Genomic DNA, 16,829 nt, shown 5'->3' on the forward strand with positions numbered 1-16,829 from the left:
AAAGTTCACCTTAGACTTGAAGGAGAAAGACAGAATTGAGAATGTGTTCTTTTAAGTCTTGAGGGATATCAATTTGGATGCTTTTTAAATCTTTACCTGTTGGCAGGGGTAGTATAAACTACCTATCATTAAAAGGTTGAATTTCCTTACTGATTTTTTTTCATTTCTAAATTTCCAGCTGATTTTTTCCTATGGTTTTTTGATAAGAAGTTATATTGAAGATTAGCTTTTGACATGAAAAGTTAAAGCTTCACAAGACCTCTTTATTTCACAGAACATGCAAGGGGGTACTAAACTCCATGGTCAGCTGGGCCATGGAGACAAAGCCTCCTACCGACAGCCAAAGCATGTGGAAAAGTTGCAAGGCAAAGCTATCCGTCAGGTGTCATGTGGTGATGATTTCACTGTCTGTGTGACAGGTAAGCCATCAACAGAAAGCGTCCCAGTGCAATTAAATGGGGTTTTGTACTTAATGCTGTGCAGTTTCAGTTGGGATTTTATAGCAAAAGATAGTATTTGAAGAACCAAAGACAGCAGATATACACATTAATAACAACATCCCCAATTTGCTGTAGTATTAGGGTGGGTGATAAGCAAGGAAAGGCACGTGGATAACAGAGAAGAGGTGGGATCAGGAGAAATACGTTGTATGTTCCAGTGGGGGGGAACGTAATGTTACCACCTCCTCAGATATGGATAACACCAAATCAGGAATCAAGAGCTAAAGTTTGGGTGCCTGTGTGGCTCAGTTGGTTAAGCGCCTGCCTTTGACTCAGGTCATGATCCCAGGGTCCTGGGATTGAGTCCTGCATTGGGCTCCCTGCTTGGTGGGGAGTCTGCTTTCTCTCTCTCTCTCTCTCTCCCTCTCCCTGCTGCTCCCCCTGCTTGTGAGCTGTCAGATAAATAAAATCTTTAAAAAAAAAAAAAAAAGAGCTAAAGTTTAGTTTTTTTTAAGCCGTTTACATTTTTTTCCTCAAAATTTTCTCAAATTTTTATTTAAATTCTAGTTAGTTACTATACAGTGCAGTGTTGGTTTCAGGAGTAGAATTCAGTGATTCATCACTTCCATACATACCCAGTGCTAAAGTTTAGTTTTCGTCTTGCCCTTACTTACTTTTCCTTTTCTCTAGAAAATAGAGATGGCCACAGTAAAATTTCAACATGACTACCACTTTTTAAAAATTGTTATAATAGTACCCGTGACCCCCTAAATAAAAACAACTCTAGACTTGCACAGTGTGTCCTTTGGATTTCTCTGATGTAATCATTTGATATGAGATCCCTGGCTGGGATAGTCTCATTCTATCCCTGCCCAGCTTTCTGATTGGACAAAGTCATTCTTTTGATGGGTTATGCCTTCCTTCCTTTTGCAGATGAGGGTCAGCTCTATGCCTTTGGCTCTGATTATTATGGCTGCATGGGGGTAGACAAGGTTGCTGGGCCTGAAGTATTAGAACCCATGCAGCTGAACTTCTTCCTGAACAATCCAGTGGAGCAGGCCTCCTGTGGAGATAATCATGTGGTGGTTTTGACACGAAACAAAGAAGTCTATTCTTGGGGCTGTGGCGAGTATGGTAGGTATAGCCTTGTCTCTGTCCGTTTATTCCCAGGAGCCAACTTGACTTCAAGCTTCTATGTCTCTAAACACATCCTGTAGCTAGCCTGTACTTGAGAGGTGTTGATTCAGTAAGAAAGAATGTTACAGAACATTTTCATTGGGAAGGAGGACCTCATTTTAATGGTTTTCTTTCTTATGTGTGTCTCAGGACGACTGGGTTTGGATTCAGAAGAGGATTATTATACACCCCAAAAGGTAAACTCAGAAGCAGCTTCTTCCTAAACTAGGTCACACAGACTTCAGTAATAACACAGACTCCTCTTTCTCTGACTTCTCATGTCAAGGTGTTTATTTCTGAAATATTTTCTATCTGGGAGACTGACAATCCAGAATTCCTGATTTAGCACTATGTGGCCTTGTCATCTGACTAAATCATAAGTAGTCGAGAGAGAGGATACAGCCATTGTGGACACTCTGGAGTCACATTTTCCTCAGGAATGAGAGCTGAAATCGGCATGTACCATGAAAAAGTCACATCAGCTAAATACACCCCAGAAAATTCCTTGGGAAGACACTGGAAAGCAATATATTATCTCTTTACCCAATGCAGCCATTTTCCCTTCTGATTTCCACAGTTGAACACCAGATGAAATATGTGTTTGTTTGTATTTAGGGGTCATGTTGTATGAAACAGAATATCTAATTACTCTGAGCCCTGCAGGAGCTAGCTCGGGAGCTGAAAGCAGCTGCAGGAGAGCGTGGTCATCTGGCTCTCCTGCCCACGGGAAGGTTGACTGTAATCAGCTATACCATTCACTGTTAACTCTGTTTGTTTACGTTTAAAAAGTTAACTTGTATTATTTGTGGGGGATGGCTGTAGTAGAAACACTGAGGTTTGAGATTTCAGGTTTCACAGACTTTCATCCTGTCCTTGTACCATTCCCAGCCCTGTTTAGTTAGCTTAGAGGGATGTGAGCAGTTGGAAGTCCTGGCTGCTATCTCAGTACTCTGTCACCTCACTTGTAATATGACCAGACTAAGACCCTTTAGGGCTACTGAGTTCCTTCTATAGCTGTCGTGGGGCCTACCATCTCAGAGGACAAAATCAGCGATGGGTTGAAGCCTCTCCTTTCCCAGTGTTTTCTGAGAAGTCTTTCTAAGTAGGACCTGCTCTAAAACAAACTTTGACAGGGCTGTCTGTTTAGCCAACCTGGCATTGCCTTCTTTTATTTTATTATCAAACCTGAGCTTCTTGTTGAAAACCATAGTCTTTAAGCTGCTGGAAAAATCTGAAGAGGATATAGCAGTCTTTACTGTGGGCAGTTCTCCTAAATGCAGGACATCACTTTTGAAAGAATTTAAGGTTTTTTTCCTAATGCAAGTTATGTTTGGGGATTTTTATTTTTTTCTGATTTTTTTTCACGCAGGTGGATGTTCCCAAGGCCTTGATTATTGTTGCAGTTCAGTGTGGCTGTGATGGGACATTTCTGCTGACTCAGTCAGGCAAAGTGCTGGCCTGTGGACTCAATGAGTTCAACAAGCTGGGTCTGAATCAGTGCATGTCTGGAATCATCAACCATGAAGTAAGTACCCTCTTTGGTGCCCTAACCACACTGTGAGAACATCTCTTAGGTTAGAATTTCTTTGGGAATGCCGTTGGTTAGTGATCATGGAATTTGACCTAAGAGTAAAGATTTTACAGACATTATTATGTTCAGCAAAAGAAGCCAGCCATGTAAGAGTACACACTATGTGATTCCAATTATGTGGAGTTTTTTATGGCAGAAGTCAAAGTAGTGGTTCCTTCTGGGAAAAGGGGTATGGGTATTAACAGAAGGGATCTTAGGATCATAGAAATGGTCTCTATTTTGATCTGGGTGGTGGTTTTACACTTATAAGCATACAGAAAAATTTTCAAGCTATACAATATTTTATAATGTATTATGCCTCAATAAATAAATTGATTACAAAGAACCAAGTGATGGAATTCAGGTTCTACCCTATCATTGAAGTAGGTACAAGAAAATTAACATTAAAAGAAATGTTTTCATGCATCACCTCCTTGAAGAGTTTTTTTAGATTTATTGCTCCCAAATCACTGATCCTATACAGGCTTAGTGAATGTAATTACCATTCACTTCCTTCAAGGATGTCATGAAATTCACTGCTGATATTAAGTCTTCGTTTCCTCTTTGTGTTAATATGATGAGTTTTGTTATGTTCTAAAGAATCAAATTAAGAGACAAAAGTTTCCAACGGCGCCTAGCTGGCTCAACTGGTGGAGCATGCGACTCTTAATCTCAGGGTCATGAGTTCAAGCCCCACATTGGGCATTTTGCCTACTTAAAATAAAAAGAGAAACAAAAGTTTCCTGACTCAGTGAATAAGAATTTTCAAGCGGGGCGCTTGGGTGGCTCAGTCGTTAAGCATCTATTGGTTTCGGTTTAGGTCATGATCCTCAGGGTTCTGAGATGGAGCACCGAGTTGGGCTTGTCCCTCTCCCTCTGCTCCTTCTCCCACTCTGTCTGGCTGTCTGTCTGTCTCCTGTCTCTCTCTATCTTTCTCTCGTAAATAAATAAAATCTTTTAAAAAAAAGAATTTTTAAGCCATCTCTAAAGTAATGATTCTCAACTGGGAGAATACCAATTTGGAGCAAGCCTGGGAAGGGTGTCTACATAGTTTGAAAAGGCATATTTAGAATTACCATTACTTGATTTGGGTTTTTATTATAACATTGGGTTTGTTGTGAAATTTTAAACGTACATGAGAGGAATTTTTTAATGCTAATCTAAAGGGAACATGGGTTTTAATATGTTGAGAACATTGCCTTGTAGATAAAATTAGATCATAGTAAACTGGTTGCGTTATGGGCTGGAGAGTCCTCAAGATTTTAGTTCTTTGCCCTGCCTTTGTTAGGTTTGCAGTATCTATAACCAAGACGAATGTAAATGGCTCTATCCTCACGTAGATACTTTCTGCGATACAGAGTTCACGTTTTGTATACTCTTAGATTAGGTATCTAAAACTTTTGTTGTCAGAAAGTCCTGCCTCATACACTAATTAAATTCTCTACGTACTGAGCTTATTTCATCTTGTATTCTACTGGATGTAAAGCTAGCTGGCACCTCCTTCTTAATAACAAATTAGCTTAAAAGCCCTTTTGGTCACCATGACAACATTGTCAGCCTACTACCCCTTCATTTTTACCTCATGAGTCTTTGCTTTGTGTTTTACCTTGTTCCAGGCATACCATGAAGTTCCCTACATAACCTCCTTTACCTTGGCCAAACAACTGTCCTTTTATAAGATCCGTACAATTGCCCCAGGCAAGACTCACACAGCTGCTATTGATGGTGAGTTGATTTACAACTTTATACACAGGCCTCAGTAGCTCATGCTTTTTATTCTCTCAAGTGTTAGCTCTTCCTTTTTTTTTTTTTTCTTAAGATTTTATTTTTAAGTAATCTCCGTACCCAATGTGGGGCTTGAACCCACAACCCTAAGTTCAAGAGTTGCATGGTCCACTGACTGAACTAGCCAGGTGCCGCAAGTATTAGCTCTTCTTAACAATATGTACATTCTCCTGTTTTCCCCCGGCATCCAGTATTATCTCATTAACAAATTAGGCATTCAAGTAAATGTTTTTTTTGGTAATCATTATAAATGCACGGTCACTACATCCCTTAATGAGAATGCCATGCCCATAATTCCAGACAACTACTGCTTTTAATTAGTACCACTTATGAGTTTACTAAGTTAGGTAGTACCCATTTTCCACATTTAAAATACAGTATTAGAGGGATGCCGGGGTGGCTCAGTTGGTAAGCGTCTGCCTTGGGCTCAGGTCATGATCCCAGGGTTCTGGGATCAAGTCCCACATTGGGCTCCCTGCTCAGCAGGGAGCCTGCTTCTCCCTCTGCCTGCTGTACCCCCTGCTTGTTCTCTCCCTCTCTGACAAATAAATAAAATCTTAAGTAAATAAAATAAAAATGAAATACAGTAGTAGAGAGAAAATATGATATTGAGTCACTTCCTGAGTCAAATTGGTCATTGATTTAGATACCCTAGCTGCCCTAAGTGCAAGATTGTGTGGCTAGCTTTCTATTTGTATGCTCTTAACAACCAGAAGCTAGTCCATGGAACTTTACTTTGGCTGCATTTTCCCTCTGTTCCATGCCCCATTTGTGCCTGGTTATTTGTTTTTATTCTCTCTTAGAGCGAGGCCGGCTGCTGACCTTTGGCTGCAACAAGTGTGGACAGCTGGGCGTTGGGAATTACAAGAAGCGTCTAGGAATCAACCTGTTGGGAGGACCCCTAGGTGGGAAGCAAGTGATCAGGGTTTCCTGCGGTGATGAGTTTACCATCGCTGCCACAGATGGTGAGTCTGTACACACCATTCCAAGCTTTCTGGACGATAGCTGTATTTTAGTGTTTGCCTGGGAAGGAGGTGGACTGGTTATTTATATAGCTGCATCGTACGTTTACTTTTTATTTACGCTAAATTGGTGTCCAATTGTTATGCAGATGGAGCTTTCATTAACTTCTCATGTGTTCAACGTAGTGATTGCTTTTACAAAAAAACATTTCTAGATAATGGCAAAGTTAATATTCTAAGTCTCTACTTTTTTTACTTTAACTTTTTTGGTTAAATGTTTTAAGAATTATTAAATATTTCTATATATACCTGGCCCCGCACCATGTTGGTTTCAATAAATGTTGGCTGGGTGACTGGAGAGAATGACATAATGTAACCTTGCTCCTTGGCCGGGGTCAGCCACACTGCAGTGATGTCCTCAGGGACTGCTAAGGCTTGAAGGGCTGAATACTGTGTGTCTCTTGGCTTCCAGAATTGGAATTGGCATAACTAAATTTTCTTCTCTTTCCTCTCATTGCTCTTTCTTGCATCTCACAGCATCTTCTTGCTCCTTTTACCACACTTCTTCTTTACTACCACTTGAGCAAGTCTTTATTCCCTTCCCTCTCTCCTGCTTTCTTTTTTTCTTTTCTCTCTTTCCTGTATCACCTTCTGAACTTTTTTTTTTTAGGATTTTTTTTATTTATTTGACAAGCAGGGGGAGCGGCAGAGGGAGAGGGAGAAGCACGCTCGATCCCAGGACCCTGGGATCATGACCTGAGCCAAAGGCAGATGCTTAACCAACTGAGCCACCTGGGCGCCCGCGCCCCCCTTCTGAACTTTTTTGATTGTTGTAGCCACTTCTTTCTTGTGACTGGTGAACAACAAATCACATTTCATCTTTTGACTCATTTCAGCTCTTTTTGTTGCTCATGATCTAAGGTGTCTTTGTTTCCTTTTGGTGTGTGCCTGTTGTATACACATGAGGGATCCAGGGACAGTGTCAGATAAGTGATCTATTACCATATTTATTTAAGTGAACCAGCTTTTGGGGTGGCATGTTAACCTTCCCCACTGGTCCCAAAATGAGGGATTTTAGGGACAAGCTGTTAAGGTCAGACTAAAATGGAAATAAATTTAATGGAGATAAATGGAAATGTTACCTACAAAGACAGAGTGAGAATGTCACTGAGGATTAAATAAGTGCTGCAAGTCCAGTAGCACTTCCTGACAGGGCCTCGAGGAGGTGATGTTTTTTCAGTACATCTGTGTCCTTCACAAGGTTAACTTCAGAATGAGGAATGTAGAATTGAATTCCATGGTTGGGCATATTACCTCCTAATAAATGTTTCTGTACATCTCTGAACTGTACTCTTATCATCCTATTCACACAACCAACATAAACTGAGTACCTGTTGTACTCCAGGTCCTCTTTTAGGCTCTGGGAATATAAAAGAGGGTCTCAGAAAGCCCCTGTCCTTAAGGAGTTCACAGTCTAGGGTAGGGGAGACAGTCATATAAACAATCTAGCACAGGCAGATACATCGGGTGCCATTGATAGCAGTATCTGACCCCTCCAAACCCTGGAATGCCCAGTACTCAATCCTTCTTTCTTGCCTTGTCTCCATTAAGTGAGTATTACCTTAAATTTCCCCTATTCACTGATAGAGCCTTATATCACCACCCCTGAACTCCAGGTTCGGTTATTCATCAGCCCCTGGACTTAGATGTCTAAAGGTAGGGTGGCTTTAGAGCTCAATTTTCCCAAGTCAGTCCTCATTCATGCCTATTGTCCAGGCTTAATCATTAATAGTACCCCTTTTCATTAAAAAGTGTTCTGATTTGCATAAGATGTTATAGGCATCTCAGACAAACTTACTATAGTCAAAATCAGACTTTTGATTTTCTGCCCAAATCTGTTCCTCCTACAGCTTTCCTATGTCACTAAATGGCAGCTTCATTCTATACCCTACATCCCATCCATCAGCATATCCTATTGATTATCTTCATAGTATATCTGACCCACTTCCCACCATCTTCACTATTAGAACTGGTCTCCTGCTACCACCCTTGGTCCCCTGCAATTGATTCTCCTCATGGTAGGCTGATGGATCCTTTTAAATACCTAAATACTACTCCTCAGAATTTCTTTTTTTTTTATTGTATTTATTTATTAGAGAGTGTGCATGCGCAAGAGAGGTATGCATAAGCGGGGGAGGGGCAGAGGGAGAGGTAGAGAATCTCAAGCATGCTCCATGCTAAGTGCACAGCCTGACACAGGGCATGATCTTATGATCCGAAACCAAGAGTTGGTTAACCGACTGAGCCACCCAGGTGCCCCTACTCCTCAGAACTTCTTTTTTTTTTTTTTTTAAAGATTTTATTTATTTATTTGACAGAGAGAGACACAGTGAGAGAGGAGCACAGGCAAGGGGAGTGGAGGGGGGAGAGGCAGGCTTCCCGCCAAGCGGGGAGCCCGATGCGGGGCTCGATCCCAGAACACTGGGATCATGACCTGAGCTGAAGGCAGGCGCTTAACGACTGAGCCACCCAGGCACCCCTACTCCTCAGAACTTCTAATGGATTCCTATCTCAGTCAGTAAAAACCAAAGTCATTACAATGGGCTGCATGGCCCTACATGACCAGGACCGCATCTGTCTCCTGACCTCTTCTCTGACCACTGTCTTCTCCTTTATTTTGCTCCAGCTGCAGGGGCCTTCATATTCCTTGTTCATGATACTCATGTTACCCACATAGGACCTTTGCACTTGCTGTTGTTCTCTCTGCCTGGAAAACTCATCCCCTAGCTATCCACATCGCTCTTTCTCACTTCAAGCAGGTCTCTGCTCAAGTGTCAACAAGTACTTCTCTGACTACTCTATCTAAAATAATGATACCCCACTGTTATTCTTTATTTCCACTTTTCTTTACCATTTATCTTCCTTCATAACATTTATGACTACCAGAAGTATTAGATGGTTGATTGACCAGTCTCCTCCAACTAGAATGTAAGTTCCACAAGGGTAGTGACTTTGTTTTGTTCACTGCTTTATTCCTACACCTCCAGCAGTGCACGTCATGAAGTAGATGCCCAGATATTTACTTATATCTGAGTGAATGACCAAAAAAAGTTGTTGAGTGAGTGGATGGGTGGATGGATGGCAGTACATAGGAGAAGTGGTCGTTTTTACCAGGTTGGCATCAGGAATTGTTTAGGTTTTATTTAGGGAAATAAATAGCTTTTCCTTGTTTTGTACATAGTGGAAAATCTTTCTAACTCTAGGACATAAAGATGGGGAACCCAAAGAGTAGGGGAATTAGTTTTCTATTAAACTGTTTGATTTTTTTCCTAGATAATCACATTTTTGCCTGGGGCAATGGTGGTAATGGTCGCCTGGCAATGACCCCCACAGAGAGACCACATGGCTCTGATATCTGTACTTCATGGCCTCGGCCTATTTTTGGATCTTTGCATCACGTCCCGGACCTATCTTGCCGTGGTTGGCACACCATTCTCATTGTTGGTAAGGGTTTCATACGTGAGGGTTGGGGTGGATTTGACAGAGGGTAGACTCACACCTAAGATTCTGATGGTCACGTTCTTAGAAACAGAAGTGTCCTGAAGAAAAGAGGCTGTTCCTATAAGTGTAGTAATGGTGACCTTACCTAGTGGTGGGACAGAACACTGTCATTTCCTGAGCGTTGTTGTTTGCCACCTTCTGACCATTTTTTAACATGATAACTTTGGGCTCTGCCTCCTTTGCTATAGAATTGTTATCTCTAGTTGTCCACTAATTAATTGGTTGTCTGTATTCATACTTTTGTGAGAAACATTCAGGATACCTTTGAAAAGAAACTAAATCATAACTGTTTTCTGCATAAAGATTACTCTGTTATGAACTGAATTATAAAAGCCTGTGTGAAGGGCGCCTGGGTGGCTCAGTTGTTAAGTGTCTGCCTTCGGCTCAGGTCATGATCCCAGGGTCCTGGAATCAAGCCCTGCATCGGGCTCCCTGCTCAACGGGAAGCCTGCTTCTTCCTCTCCCACTCCCCCTGCTTGTGTTTCCTCTCTCGCTGTGTCTCTCTCTGTCAAATAAATAAATAAAGTCTTTAAAAAAATAAAAATAAAAGCCTGTGTGAGGGTTTCCAAGTCCATTCTTTTAGATCAGTGGTTCACAACCTTAGCTGCACATTAGAATCACCCACGGAGCTTTTAGAAATCCACTGTCCTGACCAATTAAATCAGAATCTCTGGGGTGGGACCTAGGTGTTGTTACTATTTAAAGCTTCTCAGGTAATTCCAAAGAATAGTTAAAGTGGAGAATTGCTACACTACATAGTGAATATAGTGGTGCTTTAAAAGCTAGAATAGTAAGTAATTATAAAGTTACCTGGAGTGAGGGATAGCTGTTATCTTGTAGATTAACCCCCTATTCTAGTCTTCTCACTTTTCCTGCCTATAGCTGTTTACAATGCTTACCTACTGAATATTTTTCCTCAGAGAAAGTATTGAATTCTAAGACCATCCGTTCCAATAGCAGCGGCTTATCCATCAGAACTGGTAAGTAGCAATATCTCAGGTACCAGTGGTTTTTCGCACTTTGGGTCTTTGGGTTGGATTCCATGTAGTCTCCAAAAAAGGGAAATAGGAAATATCTTTGGGAAATGAGGAATACGGTGATCAAGAGAGAGGATCATATTTTGGTGGATTTCACAATAAGTTATGACTTTTATTACATTGTGGTCAGAGGGAGAGTACATCTTTGCCAACCAAGCATATGGAAGTAATTAAGTGGCTTGCCCAATATTGTAATGTGGCTTGTGTATTGTTCCTTTCCTTACCATGCTAGGGGCTATGAGTTCTGTCTGCTCTTTACTTCCACCATATTCACAGGGTTATTCCAGTCTATAGAAATAGTCCTTCAAAACAGGCCCTTGGAATTAAAAGTTGGCTAAACTTTCAGTGTGGTTAGAAAAATCAGCCCAGAGCTCTCTGATAGTTTTCCTTTGGCTGCTTTCTGCATGGTTCTCTGTTATTTGGGACTATGCCAGGAAACTAAATCTGTGTTCCTTTTTGGTTTTCCATTTGCTCTAAAGTACCTTTACTCTTTGGTATCTCAGAACCTGGATTCTGATAGTTTGTAGAATCAAAGCAGATAAAGACCCAGAATAAAAGCAGTTTAATCCTCAAAAAAGAAAGGTAAATATCTGATCTGGACTTGTACTCTAGTTACACACACATACATCATACCTTTTATTAGTTTCCTTTAGTAATCTCTTGCTCAGCATTTATCTGTGCATGTTAATATCTGTCACAAATGACAATCTTTTTGCTAAACACAGCTGTTCTCTTACAGCTTTGTTTTGGTGGAACAGTATTTAATGGAAAAAATAAGATTAAAGGCACATATCTATTGGCTGGAAAATGTAAACTCCATAAAGGCAGGGGTTTTTGTCTTTTTTAATTCATTAGTTTTATCCACATTGCCTAGAAGAGTGCCCGGCAAATGGTGAATGCTCAGTATATATTTGTTGGTTGAGTGTGTTCTAATCATCCAATGGAATATTACAGAAGAGTAGAAATGAACATCTACAAATAGTTCCCTAATGTGAAATGTAAAAAGCAAGTTGCAGCAGACTCTGTGCCTTTTTATATAAAGTCAAAAAACAAGCCAAATTAATATATTGCTTAAGGATACATGAATATGTGATGACTTTTTTTTTAAAGAAGAAATGATAAATACAGAATTAAATCAGTAGTTACGTTTAGGTAGGAGGCCAGAGAAGGAAGGAGTTCACAAGGCAGATGCGATACAGGTAATGTTTTAGTTCAGCACTGTCCCATAAATCTTTCCACAACAGTGGAAGTGTTTTATGTCTGTGCTATCCAACACTTGAAAAGTAGCTACTGAAGGAACTGAACTTTTTATTTTCTTTAAATTTAAATTGCCATATATGGCCAGTGACTACCATATTGGAAAGTACAATTCTAGTTCTTCTAGTGGTAGGTTTATGTTTTTGTTTATTTTGTTAGGTAGCAAAACTTACACGTATGTTAAAAGTAGTCTTATGTATATTTCAAATGTATCCTAATTTTTAAAAGCCATTTAAAACAAAACAAGCTTCAGAGCTTTTGTTGGCATCTGTGGTTCTGCCGCTTCAGTGGGATCAGTGTGGCAGTCCGTCTGTAAGCTGCTGGAGCCAGTGATCATGACGGTCCTTTACGTTTAACTTTAGAATATACCATACAATTATTTTTTTAGCTTTGGCAAATCTACTTTCTTAAATATATATATTTTTGGCCCATACTAAAATTCAGTTTCATTTCTGACTACACATCAGCTAGTCTTCATTTCGTGACAGTTACTTGGAATGTGCGGCATGATGCGAAAGAACCAGCCATGTTTAAAAATTCTTACAAGTAGGTATCAAAGAACTTAATGAATTTAATGGTTGAAGACTTCTCCAGAAAGGAAGGTAGTGGTGAGTTTATCTGGCAGCTTTAAAAGGTGTTCGGCTCAAATGTGAAAGAGCTTTGTGTTTATATGAAACCTCGCTGAGCCTTGGTGGACAATGCCGAAGTCTGGATGTATCAAAGTATGCGTGGTAGATTCAGTTAGCTGTGGTTGGGGTGATTGTCCAGCAATGCTTTAGAACACTGATAATCTGCTGTGAACATAGAGATAAGTAAGTTTGGGATGTAGAAATAAATTATCATTATGAAGATACTGATACTCAATACGTTGTGTAAAAGCTAAAAATTGAGTCCCAAATATCTGACTTACACTGTTGCTATTACTTCATGCGACTCTAGGAAGCTCCCCAGGGGTCAGCAGGGCTGTAAGATCGTAAATCTTTCTTGCTGCATAGCAAGGCTCTCTCTTTCTGTGCTGTGTATCTGTCAGTGGTTCAGAGCTCTAGCCCAGGAGGCGGCGGCGGTGGGGGAGAAGAGGAGGACAGTCAGCAGGAATCTGAAACTCCTGATCCGAGCGGAGGCTTCCGAGGAACAATGGAAGCAGACCGAGGAATGGAAGGTTTAGTCAGTCCCACGGAGGCCATGGGGATCAGTAGTGGGGCCAGCAGCTCCTGCCCTGGCTGGCTTCGAAAGGTAATTCCTTTGGCAGAGGTATCTTCGATAAAACATTAGGCCCTTTGCAGCAACTAGAAAGGAGCTGTCGGCATCTTTCTGTGTCCCGTGCCCCATTCAAGTATTCTACAGCAGGCATTGAGTCTTCTGATTTCCACCTGGAACAAAATTACCAAATCTCTAATCCTTTTTTCTTCCTGACAAGGAGAGGCACAAAATGTTCTCATACCTGTAGTACTTACATGAATGTAAGTAAATTAAGGAAACCTTCCTTGAAGGCAGTTTTTGTAATGCATGTATGCAAAGGTTAAGCCTAGAGATTTTGTACTGTGGTTTGTAGAAGTGGAATATTGGGGCAGTCAGAATGTTTTATAGTAGAGAGATGGGTTATGAGAGTTGAATTGCAGACAGTAAAAATGTTAGAGTATATTTATTTGGATGGAAAGTTGGTTACAACATATGACTGGGCAGAAAAAGTTGGAACACCTTAGCCTCAGGACCCCATTCTCTTAGAAAATATAAATGCATAGAAGAATGTCTGCTATGAAGACTGAAAGCAGTATTCCTCATTTTAACAGTGTTTATCCATGAGTGATGGAATTGCTAGTCCTTTTGCCCATCTGTATTTTCTCATTTTCTACATTGAGCATTTGTAGTTTGTGAAATTTTAAATTTTTACCAAAAAAAAAAAAGAACCTAGAGATTTAAAGCTGCCCTTATAAGACAACTAAACTCGATAGCCACGTAGGAGTAGGAATGGAGGAAGTTTCAGTCTCAGCCTTGAGCAGCCTGGCCACTGGCCTCACTGTCATCACCTTCGAGCTCCCCAGATCACTGAATAGGCCGTGTAGAATAAGTGTGTTGGGGAGCTCCAAACTGTGTTCTTGAATTTGAGTTTGAATTCGAATCGCTGTTACTCATCTGAGGAAGGGATTGCCTGCTCTTGACAGGTACAGTGAGCTGCGTTGAACCCACAACTGTCATGCCCCACTAGAGGGTGCTGATGTCACAACAGAGGGAAAGCTGGAGCAAGATGGGAATTGGGGAGAAAGAAAATAAACCGCTCAAACAGAACTGATGAGATTCTTTCTCTTATACATAGGAGCTGGAAAATGCAGAATTCATCCCCATGCCTGACAGCCCATCTCCCCTTAGTGCAGCTTTTTCAGAATCTGAGAAAGATACCCTGCCCTATGAAGAGCTACAAGGACTCAAAGTGGCCTCTGAAGCTCCTGTGGAACACAAGCCCCCAGTAGGAGCCTGGGTAACTGAACTTTTTGCCTTTAAGTCACAACTAAGTAGGCAGAGAGCTCTCCACACTTCTTCTGGCCTCGCCATTTCCCCTAGCTTCCTCGGTCTCTCACTGCCCTATATCAACTCATTATACTGTCCGTTCGGTAGTGCTTAAAGCCCTAGGCTTACCTGAGTCTGCCTTGGAAAAAAGTATTGACCCTTTCAGATTCCTGATGGGCTAACAGCTTTCTACACCAGAGGACTGTCTGTCTTTTCTCTCTGCCTCAGGAGTACCAAAATTAAAGTTCCAAAATTCAAATCCAGTTTTTTTGACACTGCTAGTGTGGGTTGGAGGCTCTCAATATGAGTAAGAAATAATGCTTGTAGTCTAGTGAGGGAGGCACAATTGTGTGCCTTAACCTTGGTAGAAATCAAATTGTGGTAAATGCCTCAATCAAATGCAAACCCCAGGGGTCATCAAGCTTTTTCTATAAAGGGCTACAGAGTAATTATTTTAGGCTTTATGGACCATACAGTCCCTTCTGCAACTACTCAACTTTGACATTGTTGTACAAAAGCAGCCATAGATAATACGTAATGAATGAGCATGATTGTGTTCCAATAAAACTTCATTTACAAAAACAGGCAGCAGTAGGCTGGATTTGGCCAGGGGCTATTATTTGCTGACCCTTCCTATAAACAAAGTACAGTAGAAGGGAGAGAAATCCAGACTAGAAAAGATGTAATAAAACCTTTGAAACTTCAAGATGAATGTTTTAATTCCTCTGTCAATTAGCTTTCTTGAATTATTTTGGCAGTACTATTTACTGAACACCTCTCAAATGTCTTCTAAAGTGTGATCCACTACATTTCATGGATATTGACCCTTTGGATCACAGTGTTCTCAACTGTGATCAGAAAGACTCGTTCCAAGCCAAATCATGCCTTCCCCCACTTCAGCATTTTCAATGGGATGATATCAGTGCACTTTAAATTTGTTTGCAGAAGTTCTCCAAAACAGAGGATTGTTCTTTTACCTTAGCCTAACAGAGCCTGAGGCACTGAGAGTTCTCTTGCCCTGTTAGGTTAGAGCGAAGTGCTGTTGTAATCCCAGCGTTTTCTGCTCCTGTTGCATTTACTTTGTGTTTCTGTATGGTTTATCATGTTACTTTAAAAGTAAAATCTGATAGCATTTAGAGGGAGGTTGGGTTGGGGAGCTGTGGCATCCAGGCAGAACCGCCTATGACCTCTTCCTCCTCTCCTTAGCCACCTCGGCTGAATTCTGCAGAGACATGTGCTGGGAAGGCAGCGCCATTAACTCCTACCTGTGCGTGCAGCACTCTGCAGGGGGAGGTTGAGAGATTGCAGGGGTTGGTGGTAAAGTGTCTGGCTGAACAACAGAAGCTACAGCAAGAAAACCTCCAGATTTTTACTCAACTACAGAAGCTGAACAAGAAATTAGAAGGAGGGCAGCAGGTGAGAGCATTAAAAGAATAATTCAATCTCTAATTCTGTTTTGAAAAATCACAGAAACAGAACACCAATAGACACTAAAACAGACTTACTCCTTTGCAAGTACTTATATTTTGATGATGTAACTTTTGTAATTAATCCCAGCAGCCCTGGGCCTTGTTCAGGTGCCTGCGTTAAATTATCTTTATCACCTGACTTCCATGGTTTTTTGTTACTCTAGTTTTTCTTTTACTTTTTATTATGAAAAACTAAGCATTACAGTTCAGTGAACACTCATACCACCATCTGGGTTCATCAGTTGTTAACATGTTGCTTGTTTTAAATGTGTGTGTATGTGTGTTTAAAATATATGAGGATATATATCTGTATTTAAAATATATCTGGGTATATGTGTGTGTGTGTGTGTTACTCTTTTGCTAAACCATTTTCAAATAAATTATAAAAGTCATGACATAGGCCCCCTAAATAGTTTTTACACACACCCAAAAATACATTTATTCTCCCAGATAACCACCATACTATTATCATACATAACACAGTTTATGCTAATATTACCTCAGTTTTCATCCAGTATCCAGAATTTTCCAAGTTTTCCCACAAAAATGTCCTTTATGACTGTTTTTATCAGATCAGAATCCAATTAAGGTCTCTATACTACATTGTTATGTCTCGTTTCTTTTTATCTAGAATACTCCCCTCTACTACGATCACCTTTTTTTTTTTTTTTTTTTTTTAATTTTCATGGCACTGACTAGCTAAAGAAGCAGGGTCAGTTGTTTAACAAAATGGGCCACATTCTGGATTTGTCCTCTGTTTTCTTTATCAGACATTATCTAACTTGTTCTTTTGTCACCCTGTCATTTCTATAAACTGGAAGTTAGACTTAAGGCTTGATTATATTTGAATTAAGCATTTTTTGTAAAAACATTTCACAGGTGTTGCTGTTTGCATTGTTGTTTTAGAGAGAGCGAGCACAAGCAAAGGGGAAGGGGCAGAGGGAGACCGAGAGAGAGAATCTCAAGCAGACTCCGTGCTGAGTGCAGAGCCCGATGCTGTGCTCGATCCCACAACCCTGAGATCATGACCTAAGCCAAAATCAAGAGTCGGACGCTTAACCGACTGA

At 40.7% G+C, this 16,829-nt stretch overlaps 1 protein-coding gene across 1 annotated transcript in view; it reads left to right on the plus strand.

Moving 5' to 3' along the window:
- The window catches only part of NEK9 (NIMA related kinase 9), a 37,221-nt gene that overhangs the window by 16,547 nt on the left and 3,845 nt on the right, over positions 1–16,829 (plus strand). Inside the window, exons 11-21 of the mRNA XM_034993145.1 lie at positions 275–419; positions 1,374–1,574; positions 1,767–1,813; positions 2,986–3,141; positions 4,803–4,911; positions 5,775–5,936; positions 9,267–9,437; positions 10,415–10,474; positions 12,819–13,021; positions 14,103–14,264; positions 15,500–15,709. Of these exons, the coding sequence (XP_034849036.1) occupies positions 275–419; positions 1,374–1,574; positions 1,767–1,813; positions 2,986–3,141; positions 4,803–4,911; positions 5,775–5,936; positions 9,267–9,437; positions 10,415–10,474; positions 12,819–13,021; positions 14,103–14,264; positions 15,500–15,709 (1,626 nt within the window). The remainder of the gene's footprint in view (positions 1–274; positions 420–1,373; positions 1,575–1,766; positions 1,814–2,985; positions 3,142–4,802; positions 4,912–5,774; positions 5,937–9,266; positions 9,438–10,414; positions 10,475–12,818; positions 13,022–14,102; positions 14,265–15,499; positions 15,710–16,829) is intronic.

This window comes from Mirounga leonina, unplaced genomic scaffold (assembly GCF_011800145.1).
Source record: "Mirounga leonina isolate KUSES-001 unplaced genomic scaffold, KU_Mleo_1.0 Mir_82, whole genome shotgun sequence".
NCBI classification, from domain to species: Eukaryota; Metazoa; Chordata; class Mammalia; order Carnivora; family Phocidae; genus Mirounga; species Mirounga leonina.